The sequence below is a fragment of the Anoplophora glabripennis genome, unplaced genomic scaffold, assembly GCF_000390285.2.
Source record: "Anoplophora glabripennis isolate ALB-LARVAE unplaced genomic scaffold, Agla_2.0 scaffold79, whole genome shotgun sequence".
In the NCBI taxonomy this organism is placed as follows: Eukaryota; Metazoa; Arthropoda; class Insecta; order Coleoptera; family Cerambycidae; genus Anoplophora; species Anoplophora glabripennis.
In genome coordinates this window covers 551488-569375 of record NW_019416623.1, presented here as the reverse complement: position 1 = coordinate 569375, position 17888 = coordinate 551488, and the positions used below count along the sequence as shown (strand labels likewise).

Genomic DNA, 17888 nt, shown 5'->3' with positions numbered 1-17888 from the left:
CGAATCCGAAAATATAATGATTGTAAAGAAGTGGCGTACTATTTTATTTAGAAAAATATGCCACCGATACCCTGTATCTCCGCCACTGGAGCATCTAAATTTTAGGAAAAGGCCTCAGATTTTAGACAATGTTTACATACATAGGGTGAGTCAGTTTTTTGTAGACAAACTTTAACAGGAGATAGAACACATGTTTTTAAAAAGAAAAGTTCCTATAAACATATGCCGTAGAAGGCTTCATTTCCGAGATACAGGGTGTTGAATATATATTTTTTTTCTCGAATTTTCATTATAACTTATAAACGAATGCTTAGATTTTTTTCATGTTTGGGGGATAATGTCTATTAATTAAGGGGCATAAAACAAGCGATAAGAATGTTCAAAAACTTGCACAGTGGCGGAATGGAGGGGGTGCTCAACCTCTTTCTTAAACAGAACTTCTACGACAATGACTATTTTTTAAAAAAACTGTTATTTTCATTATCTACATACAGTTTAACAAAAATAATGTCACTTCTGTTTCGAAATTCTTGTGCGTTTCCGAGTTATATTGATTTTTAGTGTTTGATGTGGTACTAAATTAAGTAATTTATTTATTATCAATTATCGGCTAAATATTTAATTCTTTCAACGAAACCTACCTAAATATGGCTTGTTAAGGATTCTAAAAAGCCGAAATCTCTTATTCTTTATCTCTTTCCAATGTAGTCAAAATAAATATTTGTTATGTCAAGCCATACTCAAATACAAGACTTTTATAAGTTGAAATCTGTTACATTACATACATACAATACATTATTGTGCAGTTGCCAAAAAGTTTTAAGAAGTTTCTTTAAGTGTTATTAAACTTGTGTATGTACCAATTTCCTACAATTTTTAGAAGAAGAGCATGGTAATATGTGGGAAAACATTCCTTTGAATTTAAGAGGACAGTCTTGTATTCAGCTTGATGGTTGCCCGGCCCATTATGGCAGAAATGTAAGAGATTGGCTAAACAATAACTATCCGGGGAGGTGCATAGGTCGTGGAGGTCCAGTGGCGTGGCCTCCCAGATCCCCCGATTTAACGCCACTTGACTTTTTTGTGTAGTTATTCATTAAGGAAAAAGTGTATATCACTTCGATTAATACAATTGAAGAACTTCACAATCGCATCAGAGATGCTTGCAATGAAATAAGGGAGCATCATTTAGTTAACTTAAGACGTTCTATTGTACGTCGCTGTTAAATGTGTATTGAAAAGAACGGTTTACATTTTGAACAAAGTGTCTAATTTTATTATACTAGTGTTATTGTTATTAATTGTTGTAATTGTTATATATAAATCGTTATTGCTAAAAATTGTTATTAATTCCACAATTGTTAATTAAATATTGTTATAAATTCAAAAATTTTCTCCATAAACATTAACATCAATGTTAATTCAATGTTTTTTTTAGTAATTTAGTTGCAGTACATTAGCATTTACGCAGCACAAAATAAATAAGGATTACTAAAATTAGTGTACGAAACAGATTTCAACTTATAAAAGTATTGTATTTGAGTATGGCTTGATATAACAAATATTTATTTTGACTACATTGGAAAGAGATAAAGAATAAGATATTTCGGCTATTTAGAATCCTTAACAAAACATATTTAGGTTGGTTTCGTTGACAGAATTAAAATATTTAGCCGATAATAATTGATAATAAGTAAATTACTTAATTTAGTACCACATCAAACACTAAAAATCTTAATAACTTGAAAATGCACATGAATTTCGAAACAGAAGAAGGGACATTATTTTTGTTAAACTGTATGTAGAAAATGAAAATAACAGTTTTTTAAAAAATAGTCATTGGCGTAGAAGTTCTGTTTAAGAAAGGGGTTGAGCACCCCCTCCACTCCGCCACTGTACAGGTTTTTAAACATCCCCCAAACATGAAAAAAATCTAAGCATTCGTTTATAAGTTATAATGAAAATTCGAGAAAAAAATTTATATTCAACACCCTGTATCTCGGAAACGAAGCCTTCTACGATATAAGTTTATAGGAACTTTTAATTTTAAAAACATGTGTTCTATCTCCTGTTAAAGTTTGTCTACAAAAAACTGACTCACCCTGCCCAACTTCAAATTATTTCACTTACTAGTTTTTAAATTAATAATTAAAAACATTAAATACATTATTAAAGTTTACAGCCTGTATCTTTTTAACGAAACGTCCCAGATAAAAATTTTATACGAAAGACTCGCCTTAAAATTCGCCAAAGAATACGAGGTTTAATTTTTAGTCACCCTTTGTGAATCACCCTGTATACGATGTTTGTTCAGAAAATAACCTAAATTTATTTTTTAAACTTTATTATTAATTTTATACATTATTGGCCCTTGTCTCCTTCAAAGTACGCCCCTCCTCTGTTCACACAATTTTCCCAGCGGTGTTTCTATTTCGCGAAGCAATCCTGAATAGCTTCACTTGAAATGGCCTTTAAAGTTTGAGAAGAATTTGGTTTGATGTCATCAATAGTCTGAAGAGGGCGTGTTTTCAGCACTGATTTTAATTTCAGAAATAAGAAATAATCGCAAGGAACCAGGTCTAACGAGTAAGAAGGCTGAAAGAGGACAGTAATCTGATTTTTTTGGCAGAATACTGACGAATTAACAAATCTGACAATGAGTGTGATATGAATCGGCGATTTGCATGCACAAGATCTGTGACTTTCAGAACGTGGGAGTCATCAGTTAAAGTCGAAGGCCTTCCTGGTCGAAGATCATCTTCAATTAATTGACGACCAATTTTAAATCGTCAAAACCATTCATAACATTGCGTAGGAATCAAGACATCATCTCGGTAAGCTTGTTTCAAAAGTTGAAACGTTTCCGTGAAAGTTTTCACCAGTTTCACGAATTGTATTGTTGTTCCAGAAAATCGCACATTTCAAAAATCGTCACTAACACTTAAACGCATTGACCTCAAATAACAATATCACGAAAACTAAATGAGAAATCCAATAATATGTGGTTACAGAGGAGATATCACTAAATACCTCCATTAGTTCGTAATTAAAAAAGTTTTATTATTTTCTGAACAGACTTTTAAAAACTTAAATTTGTACATTTGCAATGCGGTAGTACTGATGATTTGGTTATTTTCATACCATTTGAAAATAGTAGACCAATTCATTGTATCGGTGACAACGATCGAATTCTTTACATAGGATGTCCACAACTTATGGTAAAAAGAACCCTCTAAAGTGACTGATGAAGTCAAAACCATGTCATCACTTCATATAAACCTTTGTCGTATGGGCCTTCGTTACGGGCCAATCCAGCAATTTGGAAAAATTGCATCTAAATATGCATGCACTGGCCGAGAAAATGCTGTGGAGCTCCGTCGTGCATGGACCACATGTCTCTTCTTAAATAAAGTAGAACTTCTTCAAGCCGTGGAAGCATTTTTGCTTGGCCACCCAGAACTCCGGACTTCAGTACTCTTAATTTTTCTATTTGGTCTCGAATGAAAGATAATATAGTTTACAAAGAATCTATTGGTTCGCATGAAGAGTTGTGGCAAAGAATACAAATCGCTGAAAACGAAGTAAGACTCAATACCAATATGTTGTTTCAAACTATAAAATCTCTCAGAAAACGTTGCGTAAAGTGTATCGGTGCTACGGTGGATTCTTCGAACAATTACTTTATCATTATCATTATTACGCATTTCATTTGTTAATTCTTGTAATAACATGAAGAAACACTGTTTCGCCTTTAATTTCTCGTATTATCAAAACATAGTGTTTGTTAAATCTATTTTTCTCGAAAACGAATCGAGATACCGAAATGAAATAAGAGTAAAAAAGTAAAAAGTTATTAACTAAATTTTTGGTAAAATTGGTCGTAAGTGGCGCCCTGTATGAGCAACACTGAAATTGCAACACGCATCTTATTCGTCGCGTATAAAAATATAGTTTCAAGTTTCTAACCTACATATTTTCAGAATAATCGCAAAAAACGATTTAATAGTTTAACATTAAACACCCTGTATTTCCGAAACTATCAACTTTCGGATAAGGCATGTTTGGCCAATGGTCACCATTTCACGTGTAGTATCTTCGGCCTTCGATTTCCCCATTGTTAATGAATCACCCTGTATATAAAGCTTTATATCAGAAACTTAAATCACATTGCATAATGCACCTATTATACAAAGCAATATTTGAACAAGCGAATGCTTCATCCTATTTGAATAAATATCAAATGTAAACAAAATTAATTGATTAAAAAACAGAAGCATGATATTTAAAGGTCAATGATAACGAGGATTTTGGAAAGGAATTAAAAATATGATAGCTATAGTTTGTTTTTTTAATTAGCTGAGACACATAACTTTCTAATTTGTTTTTTTTACATTTTTTATAGATTTCAAGTATATCAAGTAGACGAATCCGTATTTATTTATAATATACTAATCTTAATTTAAAGGTTACTCAACAAGTTGGTGGTACGATAATAATTTTACTGATAAATTTTATAAATGCAGCATCTAATAACGAGTCAAGTAGTATGAATTATTAAGGCAAGTAAATAAATTGCAAATTGACTGATTTCTAGTAATTGGTAAACAGCAAATCCCATATTTCTCGATGAAATGTCACACAAGTATTCACTGTAAATCCGCAAATGTCACAGAAAATTATTTGAATTGTTTCTTCACTTTTATTGTAAAATTAGTCTTGTTTGTATGACTTTCAAAAATTTTCTTTAGCAACTATTAGAGTTTAAATTTCATACGATGCTCACATATACTTTTTGGATGACTCTTTTGTGGAAATTGTTGATATATTCTCTTCAAGCTAGTGTACTTTCCATTGTTAATTGACTTTGAAGTAACGGTTCTTTTCCAAAACGTCACAACGTTATCAAAAAAATATTGAAAATGTTACTGTTGGTGTTATGTGAATTTTTGATATACGTACTTAGAATCCCAAGGGTCTCCGCAGACGCCACATTTTCCTTCATTCTTCACCCATTGCCTCGTAAATCCCCCGCAAAATAACTCATGGTCGTTGTAATTATGGGGAGTATCGAAACCATACCTCCAAGCAGATGCTCTACTAGGGGGCTCTATCAGTCTTCCATGGCCGAAGATTTGTGGGATATTGGAACAGAAGATTGCCAAAAGCAACACCCCGACATCCATTCTGCAAAGAAGAGAAATATTTAGGTATTGATTGCACAAAATTGTTATCGATGTCTCATATATTTTTTTTTTCATCTCCCGTATATGATTTTATAGAAACGTGATCAATAGTTTCCAAGATCTTGCAAAATATTTGAACTCGCCAAGCTTATAAACACCCTGTATAATTTATTTTGTAATAATTACAAATAACGGTGTTAATGTACAAATATTTTGTGTGTTAATGCTTTTAACATAAAAAAACTAGATATCATACAGATATAATTTTAATTTAGTGTATTGAGTACCATTATCGACCTCTGTAGTTGGGGTTGCATTATTAAAATGGTATTCTACTTCTGTTGTGATGGTAAAACTTTCGAAGAATATCAGTAAGATTTTAGACAGGCACATTGCATTTGAAGATTTAGTTCAATCAGTTCGGTAGAAAAGATACAGTGTGTTTTAAAATTACGATAACTATAAATGCTATTTTAGCAAAGAATTGCTACAGATTTATCCAAAAGCGCTTAGAAAAAATAATATAGGGTTATAAAAATGTTACTTCAAAAACATATTTTTATAGAGATAATAGAGAACGACTCCTAAGATTGAGATAAAACAAGGTTTATACAGGGTGTGGCGTGTATTATCTATAAAAATTAAACTACAGCTTCCTGATGATATTTGCAATAGAAAACTCTTATACCAAAGAGTTCTATTTTCCCTTTTTTTTTTTGTAAATTAAAGTTCATTTAATCAACGAAAATGAAGGCCGACCCTGTATTATTTACTAAAAACTTTGGAAATGTTTTTATGCGACCCGAAATGCAACCTTATAATTTAAGTCGGTATAATCTAATACTAGTAATACTAAAAGAAGGTTAGGTTACATCGTGAAAAATTTGTGCAGCCAACTGATTTTGTATTTGTATTGAATTCATTATTCACTTAATTATTAAATATTAAGCATCGTTCATCGACCTTTCAGTGTTAAAAAATGAAAGATTCCAGACAAAAGTTTTTATTTTGTAATTCCACGATAGTGACAGTGCAATTTTTATAAAGAAGTAAAAAATAAGAATAACATGCCGATTACATTAAAAACGAAATTCTTATTTCTTGCTTTGCTTAATTTGTTTGTTTGTGCATAAACTAATTTTACAATGAACCGAGAAAACAATGCATTTACTATTTCCCAACGTGTCGATAGGGTGTTAGTGTATGGTGCAGCCGGAGAAAATGCGGTCGCGCCGACTAGGTTGTACTGGGAAAGATGGTCACAACGTCACCCTCCATATGCAAATAAAATCCTACAGTGCGTTCAGCGGCTGCGAGATACGGGAAGTGTTATTCCTCAAGAAGAAGCACGTGATCAGCAAGTGAACCTTAATGTTGAAAATGAAGTGTTGGAAAATCTTGACGAAGACCCCACAATTAGTACTCGACGACTCGCACAGCAAGTAGGAACCTCGTCTCGCACCGTACATCGCATCTTAAGGCGCCAGCTGTTGCACCCCCATCATCTGCAACCAGTTCAACAGATTTTACCCCTGGATAGTGATCAAGGAATGCGTTTTTGCAGATGGTTTTTACGGCAATGTGCCAATCACGTAGACTTTCCTGCTTATGTTTGTGTAACAGATTGCCACGAATGCCTAGCTTGCTATAATTTTTTAAATGGTTGCATTGTTCAGAAACATGTTAGGGATTTTTTATTTAAAAAATTATCCCATGTCCCCAAGTTGAGTTACAAATCTGAAAAAAATCGATTATTTTTCTTCGCATCGATATATTTAAAAAAAAAAGTAATATATAAATATTGACGTCTCTCGAAAGCTACGAAGGCAAAAACAGAACACTCTAGCACTATTCTTTATCGCAAGCTTGTTTGAAGTCAATAGATATTACCTTTGTAATCTAATTCTATAAAGTACCAAAGTGACAACTAACAAAGAATCTCAAATCATCAAATAATAATAATAATAATACACAATGCGATACTGCTGTTATTAGGTCTTCTTTCAGTTATGCATTTGTTATATTTTAGCATGCTATTCAACAAGTCACAGAGTGTTTTAACAGATTAGGATTACAGATACTACAGGTCAGCACGACGAGAGCGTTACGTAAAGCTCCTACGGAGGCTCTTCTGTCACTTCTAAAGCTACACCTCACTCATACCAGATAAAACCGTGGGAGCGGTGGTAAGGTAAAGATCCTGATGGTAGTTGCTAATGACAAGATATTTGTTTGAAGATATCTGACAGTGACACAGAGCTCACGTCTAGAAAGAGTTTTTATCTTTATTTACTCTCTGGGGAAGTATGCCATCGTTTTTCAACTGAGGTATCTGCGCACATAAAAACATCAAAGGGACAGTATAGTACCTACTGAAGATTGTCAAATATGCACAGACAGGCGGCTGACATGTCCTCTTGTCTCATGGAATCACAACCCGCACAGTACCGGAGTGCATCAATGACTTGTTCAGGTCTAGGCAGAAAAATTGTGTAAATCTGACTTAAGTTTCTGATCACAAGAATATAACTGTCAATGAAAGGTCCGATATGCTGACCAAGCAGGGCTCAAATAGTCAATTTACCAGAACCAACATGTCATTTAACAAGATCCATTGACTGTTGACTGTTGAAAAATCAGAAAATCAGCATGCTAAGTAGAATCAACGTTAGGATTGTCATGGACTTGTAAGAGGTCTTGGATAACTTCACAAGGATTTCAGTTAAATTGAACTAAGCACACAAGACGAAGACAATACAAATCATCTGTCACTGTGTTTGTTTAAACGTGAAAAGACATAAATACCTAGGAGAAATACTTCTATCATCTCTAGAGCAGATTGCAGAAGAGCTAGTAGTGCTTGTCCTTATTGGCGGCATGCATAATAGGTCATAAGTACTAAGTGTTATGGATTACCAAGTTACACAACAACAGTCTTAACAAGAGTGATACTAGTAATAAAAATAATTTGGAACGTATTAATACATATTAATAACATTCATTTTTAATCACGTTTGAGCTAACAATTTTATGAGATCATAGAGAGAATTTTTAGACATTCACTGGTTTCTAAAATTAATCATTTCAAAATCTTGTCCATAAAAAGTTTATTTCTAGATATACTAATCTGAAAGAGCAAAGTTAGAGCAAGAATCTCAGGTAGTGTGATGCGTTTAAAAAACAAACACGTTTAGTCTTTAGATTAAAGTCCTACACAACAGCTTCGCATTATTGGACTCAGCATCTCTTAAAAGTACGTTTATAAGGTTCTATTAAATGTTTTTCTAATAGTAAGTATACCAAAATATGTCCACCTATTTCCCACAGAAAAATAAGCAGGACTTTTCCGGTGGAATAGTTATAATTAAATTATCTTTTAATTAGACAATTAGACAGTGTACCTTCCTCTCTGTTAGTTTCAAATATACAGGGTGACCAAATGAAAACGAAACAGAGCCATTTTCAAGAACTGCGCGAAGATTGTAGAAAAACGCTCAGACCCGTCGATTTTAGATTAAAGGGGGACATTCTTTGCTGGTATTTTTGACTCCGCCACTTTCACCCCCAAGCAAGGGTAAGCATCACCCCAAAATATTTAAATGGCATTGGGGGTTCAGTAATATTTCTTTTAAAAGCTCTTACAATTCTCTTTACAACAGACTTTAAATTTTATAATTCCGCCCAATACTTATTTGATTTTAAAGTTGAAACTTATGTACAAATATAAATTGTTTGTACATAAGTTACTAATGTATCGGTAAAAATGTCAGTCATTCGAGTTAAGTACGCCAATGGTATAAATTTAGTATTTCTTACGTTACATGATTTTTGACGATTTGTTATCACTTTCGTAAAAAAACATAATTGTAAAAAACAGAAATGAATGCTATACACACACAATGAATGTAAAATTAGTGGATTCCAAATCATATTCTAGTATTATTTAGAAGCGTTGGTTGGTAGTTTATTTAATTGTGTTTTTGAAAATTAAACACTATGGTTTATTCCATTGCGGAAAGTGTAGATATCATTTCGCTTTACTTTATGAACAATAAATGTGCGAATAGAACAGCTCAGCTATTTAATGAACAACATCAAGATCGACATGTCAGGAGGAAGTATGTTCTAGAGTTAGTAAAAAAATTTCAAGAGACAGGGAACGTAGCCAATAAAAAACGAGAAATTGAAAAACCTATAGTTAATGAAGCTAGTGAAGTTGCAGTTTTGGGACAAGTTCATCTTGATCCTACATTAAGTACGAGGCAGCTGGCATCTGTGTCTGGGATCAATCGAACTAGCATACAAACCATTTTGAAGAAGAATAAATTCCATCCATACAAAATACATTTAGTCCAGGAACTTCATGAGGATGATTATGACCGCCGTTTGCAATTTTGCGAAATAATGAGTGAGCGAGCAGGGAACGATCCACAGTTCCTTTTTAACATCTGTTTTTCTGATGAATGCAGTTTTTTCTTGAACGGGACGGTAAATCGTCACAATTGCCGCTATTGGTCCGATTCAAACCCAAGAGTTTTTCACGAGGTGCATACACAGCAACCGGAAAAATTAAATGTATGGGCTGGAATTTTCGGTGACCGGCTGGTGGGTCCTTTTTTTCTACCTGGTAATTTGACTGGCCAAATGTATTTGCAATTACTGGAAGACGCTATTGACCCTGCCTTGACTGATATTATTGAAAATGTTCCAGAGTATGATGAAGATCATTTGATTTTTCAACAGGACGGTGCTCCTCCGCATTATGCGTTAATTGTCCGTCAGTATTTGGACCAACGTTTTCTACGGAATTGGATTGGGAGAAGAGGCAGCATTGAGTGGCCTCCACGATCACCGGATTTATCGCCCCTTGATTTCTTTTTGTGGGGATACCTAAAAAGTAAAATCTATAAAACACAGCCAGCGTCGCTGGAAGATTTGCGTCAAAGAATCGTCGACGAATGCCATCGAATCACTCCGGAAATGCTTCGGAATGTGCGCGAACGTTTCGAACAAAATATTTATTCTTATGGAAGCGGGCGGTCATCAGTTTGAATATTTAATCAACTAAGTAGTAAGTAAGCAACTATAGATAATTTAAATTTTAAAATGTAAATTTTTTTCAAAGTATTGGGCGGGATTATAAAATTTAAAGTCTGTTGTAAAGGCAATTGTAAGAACTTTCGAAAGAAATATTACTCAACCCCCAATGCCATTTAAATATTTTGGGGTGATGCTTACCCTTGCTTGGGAGTGAAAGTGGTGAAGTCAAAAATATCAGCAAATAATGTCCCCATTTAATCTAAAATCGACGCGTCTAAGCGTTTTTCTACAATCTTGACGCAGTTCCTAAAAATGGCTCTGTTTCGTTTTCATTTGGCCACCCTGTATAAGGTGTTTTTTTTATAAGAAAAATATTTCAGTTTCCATTTTTGTTTGGCTTCATGTTTCGATACAACAATTTAGAAATACTCTCTATGTCCAAATAGGTCAAGAGGGATATAATGCATTGGGTAATGAAACTGCTGTAAAAACAAGGACAATGTAATCAAGATAAAACACTTTCATCGTTGTGGCTCTTCTTTAACTATGTTTAATGTTTGTTTCCATTAATTGTCAGAGTCATTCACCGCGTTAAATCTTCATTGAGGTGTTGTAAATTTCACGGAACGACGACCACGTTATACAATAAGATGTCTGGCTATTTTGCGAAAAAACTGAACGCTACTTTCTCACGATTCAAGCCAAACAAAGGGAGGGATGGTGACAATCACAGGATTGCATTATCTTCGCCATTATTATATTCTTACAGTAACAAAAAACTTAACAATTCGCGAACTGAACAAAAATATTAGCGTAAAAACATATAACAAAGTACACCATTCTGAATAGGATACAGCTTAACAGGAGATTGCCGAGGATAAAATAAATTAAGTATAATCTCCTTATAAGAACCATGCCTTAACGAATTATAAGCCTCTTTTCCATCCACAGAAGATTAAAGTTTAAAAAATAATCGAATTTTGATAATGTTTCAAAAGAATTGCACAAATCAGTTAATTATCAACCGTTAATTTTCTAAACCAAATAGAACACCAAATTAAATTTACTCAAAATTGAACAAGTTATAAAACTATACGACAGTTGTTCCTTTCGAGGCGTTCCTTTTACCAAAAATTCTACATAACTTGCGCATAATCTCAGCTACACACTCTCCGTATTTGTAATGAATTTTCACAATCTTCATTCGTTCATCACAACGTGTTCACTATAACATGTGACCTTGTACAATGCTGCCAATTCTTCTGAATAAAAAAAGCGCACAATTCAAATCCTGCGTTATTTTTGAGACATTCTTTATAAAAATCACTGTGTATCACTTATAGGTTTGAATATCACTCGATCGGCTGAGCTCAAAATTGTGGGTTATGTTCGACACATTACTGGAGAGGTTTAGAAGGTAGTTTCAGCAATTTTCAATAGGTGGCGTTATTATCATATAATACCGATAATTAATTAGAATTTAAAAAGTAGCCAATGCAAAACGTGGCAGGGTGCAGCTAGTGTAAATGCTACTAAATTCTCAAAAAATTACAGATTTTTCAAAAAATTCTCTATATTGTAACATTTGCTACCGCACTACTGTTGAAAATTTGTAGAAAAATTGATTCACAAATTTTCTAGAAATTCTCTTGGGTACTAGTATAGGAAGTCAATAGTCAAACTTGAAATGAAACACAGACAGTATTCAAGTATATCAACAAACGCAATTAAAAATACTTCTTCTGTGTTTAGCAGTCGTTTGTACAATTATTCACAACTAGAATGGACAATCCTAACCTAACCTAATATAAAAAATCGTAAAAAAACCTCTATAAAAAGATTTAAGTAAAACACAACATATCGTTTGGTAAGTATATGTTAGTAATATTTTCAAAATATATCATGTTCTGTATTATAAACAGAGAAGTAAATATGAATTATAGAACTCTATTGAACAACATATTAAATTTTGTTGCAATAGAATACATTTTTTAAATTGTACAAAACGAAGAGACAATCAAACATAATACAGTAGCTAATCATTTTCCATGTTTCCATAAAATTGTTAACGTTCATTTATCAAATATAAATATGTAAATTTATCCCTATCTTAAAATGCAGAAATATATGAATAAAGAACATAATTATTTTCTTTGAAGGGTTATAACATTATTTATTGGATTCAATATGACAACTATTATTAATACAGTTTGGACAGAATATTTCTGAATTTTATTTTAAATAATTATTTAAGTTAGTTTACCTAGTTTCTATAGCATATCTATATTTTATTAGAATTTACGAGCAGGTTCTAGAATTTATTTAAATCAGTAACGTTTATCATCTACTGTTGAGGCACTACAACTACAATAGCTAGAATCATTTACCATTGAAATTTTCGTGCAAAAAGACGCCTACTAAAATGTTGAACTTAACTAGTGTGATGCTGTAGATTAAAAAAAGATTAAAAAGGATTAACATTTACGAAGGCAGACTTTTGTTGCTGATAGCAGAATTGAAAATAACAGCTGCTTATAATAAAATCAATATACGTTGGAGCATAACCCGTTTACATATCATTACAGTTGTTGCAAAAAACTCCCGTAACATTTTTATGGAAAGTATAACTAATAATAACAAGACTATGGAATACAAATGTAGGTACATAATGAGATTCAGATTAATGCATATAATTTATTCCATAAATTAATAAAAACTCTGGTTAACAGCCTTTCACTTTATTTGCTTTTAAATTTATGGGAACTCAATAAATAGAAATACATTTTTAAACATTTTTAACCCTAATATCTACCCAGAAAGCAGGTGCGATGCAGATTCATAAGTGAAATAAACATGAAAATATTACCACAATGGAAATAATAGTGGTTCCTAATATTTCGTGGGGCTCATGCATGTTTTTGATATTCAAAGATTCAATCAACGACTGTAGTCTTTTAACTTTGGAGGAAAACCAGAAAACCACCCTTAAAATCGAAGGATAAGCTAAAATTCTACATTGGACGGAGTCTACATTAGACGAACTCAAGTCATAAACAAACTAATTCACAGTTCGACATGATCTACTACCCCAATACCACAGGCATATAGACGAAAACAAAATCAGTATTGTAACCCTACAGTACTTGACGAATGCTCCAAAATCTACTACAACTTTACGTTTCGTAAACGGGTTCCTCTTTGTGGCTGTGAAAAGAAGTTTATCTGGAATCATGAAGACAGTTGTGAGAGAATCCAAGAAATTTACTCGATTTTAAAATTACCACTTAAGGTTGCAATAAATATATACGGTGATTTAAAGTAAGTCTTTTAATTTTCTTCTTTTGTATCACTCTAATTAATGTTCGTACAATCTATAATTTAAGTAGATGAATTCTCTTTTAATCCATACTTATATTTCATTTTAACGCCAAATAGTAATCATATTTCATACACTTTTTTGCTGTGTAGTGTGTAGATCTTGCTGTCTTCGGGTCATAAATTCGTGGTTTGGTTCATGGTTTTCTAGTGTTCACCTGAAGCCGAAGGGTAGCAAGAGTTGATTGAGTTTTCGAATATCGAGAGCATGCGATGAGCCCCACGGTGATAATACGTTGACCCGTTTAGAGAATTCATCTCAAGCAGAGACCCACGAAATGTGGAATTTTAGCAAAGGTTCGGTCCATTGAGTGAAATTATTTTCACTCAATATTGGGCACTTTGATCATTTTACTCATTTGTGATCATGTTTAAACTAAAACTGAATACTTTCACTCAAATATAGGTACTCCTTAAATAAATTCTTCACGTAAACTCGTATTTGGAACACTTGTACCTAAATCAGAGTAAATATCCTCATTACTGAGTGAGTTTATAAATGTATATGCTTCTTCTTCTTCTTCTAGTGGTTGGTCCTAATAAGTCCCATTGCACTGCGGCCTAATTAGGCCTATTGTGCGTCCCACTACTAATCCTATTCAGCAAGTAGATTTGTCCTTTTTACAAAGTCCAAAAGCTTCCTTGCTGACACTTCTCTCAGTTCTTTGGGTTCCAAATAGGGTCTCCCAAGGAGCGCCATTCTGCTACGTGCAAATCCCGGGCACTCGCCCAATATATGCAGAGAAGTTTCATCCGCTGATTCACATCCTCGGCAGATCGGACTGTCTACCAGCTTTAGCTTATGTAGATGTTTCCTAAAGTGACAGTGCCCGATTATGAGTCCTGTCACTCTCCTGAGCCGGATTCTGTTCAAGCTCAGTAGTTAATTCGCTCTTTCCTTCGAAGGATACTCCATGAGCTCCTTAGAATGGCTATGTCCTGGCCTTGAAGTCCAGTATTGCCTGTCTCAGTCCATTTGCCCAGAGCCCGTCTGACCACACTGGGAGATGTGCCACAGAAGGGCTCCGAGCCAATGAACTCCGTCTAGCAAATTCATCCGTTTTCTCATTTCCACAAATGCCTTTGTGCCCCGGCACCCAACACAGTCTGACTGTATTTATTGTTGGTGGCCAGTTCAGTCAGCACTTGTAAACAATCCCACACCAGTTTTGAACTTACCTTGTGTCCTAAAGCTTTAAATGCAGCTTGACTATCAGAGAATATATATATGAGTTTACGTCTATAACCTCTACGTACATTCTCTGCCAGACACGCCATTATCGCGAAGATTTCTGCTTGGAATACGGTAGGGAACTCCCCCAGACTGTAGCTTGCACTCCATCTGGGTCTGAGTCCATATATTCCTGCACCCGTCCCTCTGGTCATTTTGGAGCTAAATGTATATTAATTTCGAGTAATTTGAATGACGCCGTGACCACTTACATACTGCTTCTGTAATCTCGACCACAGTTAATAGGGGCCCGTTAGATGGCCCAGAAAAGCGTGATTGCTAGGAGAACAGGCCTTAGCCGGCAGCGGCGGGTCTCAGCTGGCGGGTGTCAGCCAGGACAGGAGGAGGCCCCCGCGAAGTGAATTAATTTCAACACCGTATATCATTAATCATTTATGAGTTAATTAAAAACAAGTCAGAATAAAAAATGACTCAATAATAGTTAAATTTAAATCATATTAGAGAAAAAGTCAACTCTAAATTGGTTTAATATAGTCAGAATAGAGTCAAAAGTCGCTCAATTGGCAGTTAGCCGTAACTTGGATTTGAGTAAAACTCACTCATTTCTAATGCAATTGTTTCACTCAATTGTACTCATACTAATAAAGTGAAAATTTCACTCAAACGAGTGTGGACAGAAATTGATACATTATTGAGAAAAATTGAACGAAATTTGGATGAAATTTTTTTTACAGTGTACTAAATGCAAATTTTGGATTGAAAAAACTTTAAGGAGATTTCTCGGGGAAGTTTCGTTTTCTGAAGACAAAATATATAGAGAGGTATGTCCCTTTTCCGAGTTTTTATGTACCTGTGTTATCAATAAACCAGTATTTTTCCACAAGTATATGAGGCTCAAAATAATAATTATTTAAATGTACTTTTATCAAGGCTTTATTTAGTGGCTGTAAAAAAATGTTCAACTGTTCACCGTAACGTATAACAAGGGTGTAATAAGATTATGTTCTATGTGAGGATATTTCAAATATCTATAGGGTAAGTCGGGCGGTGTTGGCCATAGGGGGAGAGATTGCCATAGTTAATATTTAGCACTCCAGATAACTGATGACGCTGTTGGACGGTCTGAACGTTAGTTTCTGTTGTGCTATATCCTCGATGCAAATGGTATTGTTGTTATAATAATAGTTTTTTAAATATTTACAAAAAAGGTTTTCGAGGTAAGTAAAGTAGATTTAGTGATTATATACACTAGTCAATGTTTCAAATTTTTTACAAATTTGAGGTAATTACTGGGTATAAACATGATAAATATACACCATCGTGCATCTCAACCTCAAAATCGTTGCTTCTACAGTCGAATTAGTTTAGAAAAAGTAGCACATTTTTCTCTCAGTCACAACGGGGTAAGATGGCCATCTCGGCAATGAGGAGAAGAAAATGGATTTTTTCAGTAGCGAAAGTGAAGAAGACGTGGCTTTGACTACTGAATTCGATAGTTCCGTAGAGGACTTCAATGAAAACGAATGCGTCGGTTGTGGGGAGGAATATAATAATACTACAAATAAAGATGACTAGATCTGCTGTGTAAGATGTAAATTTTGGTTACATGAATCATGTACGTCATTTATTGATTTATTCCAAAAATGTGGAAAATTTTGTTTGAAAGAGAAGCCGTCTATATAAATTTATCTGGTATTTAAAATATTAATCATATTTTTGTAAACTTCTTTTACATGAATTTGTGTTATTTTATTGTATTTTTGTTTTATTTATATGTTTTGATAATAAAAATCTTATTTAAATAAGTTTTTGTAATATGGCTAAATCACCCGAAGTCTTATGGCTATCTTTCCCTTACCTTGGGGGGAATATGGCCAATCGCAGTAGTTTTTATTTTTTTCAAATTACGTATATACCATTCAAACAAACAAATTCTCCACCCCGCTACTGATGTATAAGTAATTACCCAACGTACATACGTATTTGCTTTTTTATTTAGTGCAATATAAATCATACTATCTAAAAAAATATTTTGGTCTGGCCATCTTCTCCCGACTTACCCTACTCATAAAGTAATAGCAAATTCACGACGTTTCTTGAAATGAGCGTCGTAAATATTTGAAAGTCAGAAGAAAGCATGATACTGTGTAAGGTATGATGTTGACGCTGTTCTAGTATAAATCTTTCACTGAAAACCTTATTTTCCGGGATACTTTGAAATACTATCAGAAAAAAGATAGAACATTGCCTGAGAAACGTACTTTTAAAGGATGCTTTAAGCCCAGCAATACGAAGCTATTGTAGAGACTTCCTTTCCTTGTGAGGATATGCCCTTCCTGCATGTAACTTCTGCTTTATTTGGAATCTGTAGCTTCAGACCTGTCAGCGTTCTTTGTACATCCCTAATCTTATGCTTTGGGAGAACAAATACTTAGCAAACCAAGAATGCTTGCAAAGTTAAAGGGGTGGTGCAGATTTGACTAATAATGCAACCAAAAAAATATTTTTTCTAACTTAATATAATTTTGTTGGATGCATTTCAAAATATTCTTGATAATTACCGTTTAAGTCTTCGAAAGTGATAATAATATTAATTTTATTTATTGAAATATCTTTCTGTTTCGGTACTCTATACAAAAATATAAAAATTCAGTTTTCCCCAGCAGGATTTGTTTTCATATTTAATAAAATACTTTCAACATGAAAATATGTAGTTCATGTAATTCATGGTAAATGCTTAACTAGGTATAAAAATAAAATAGGAAGCTTGCATGTGACTGCAAACTTAATTGATCAACAGATTTCTATTTTAGCCGCTAGCTGCACATGAGATATTAAATTTTTATAAAAACAACCATGAAATTTAGTGATTTTACAATTTTTGCGATTAAATAATGTTACTTAACTCTTTAGAAATGTTAAAAACAAATTAAGAAGTTTATTAGTTGTTATTTAAATTACCTATATTATATATTTTTATTTTATAACATAAGAAAACAGTTATAATCATTTCCTGAAAATTTTTTATAACTGACTATAAAAGTTATATTCTGTTACAGTTGAAACAATCAAAATAGAGCATTTTAATAGACTTTACA

General features: G+C 33.4%; 1 protein-coding gene across 1 annotated transcript in view; it reads right to left on the bottom strand.

The window, feature by feature from the left end:
* LOC108917166 overlaps window positions 1–17888 on the bottom strand; it is a 69237-nt gene that overhangs the window by 8682 nt on the left and 42667 nt on the right. The window contains exon 2 of the mRNA XM_018723645.1: window positions 4960–5184. Within this exon, the coding sequence (XP_018579161.1) occupies window positions 4960–5183 (224 nt within the window). The 5' untranslated portion in view covers window position 5184. The remainder of the gene's footprint in view (window positions 1–4959; window positions 5185–17888) is intronic.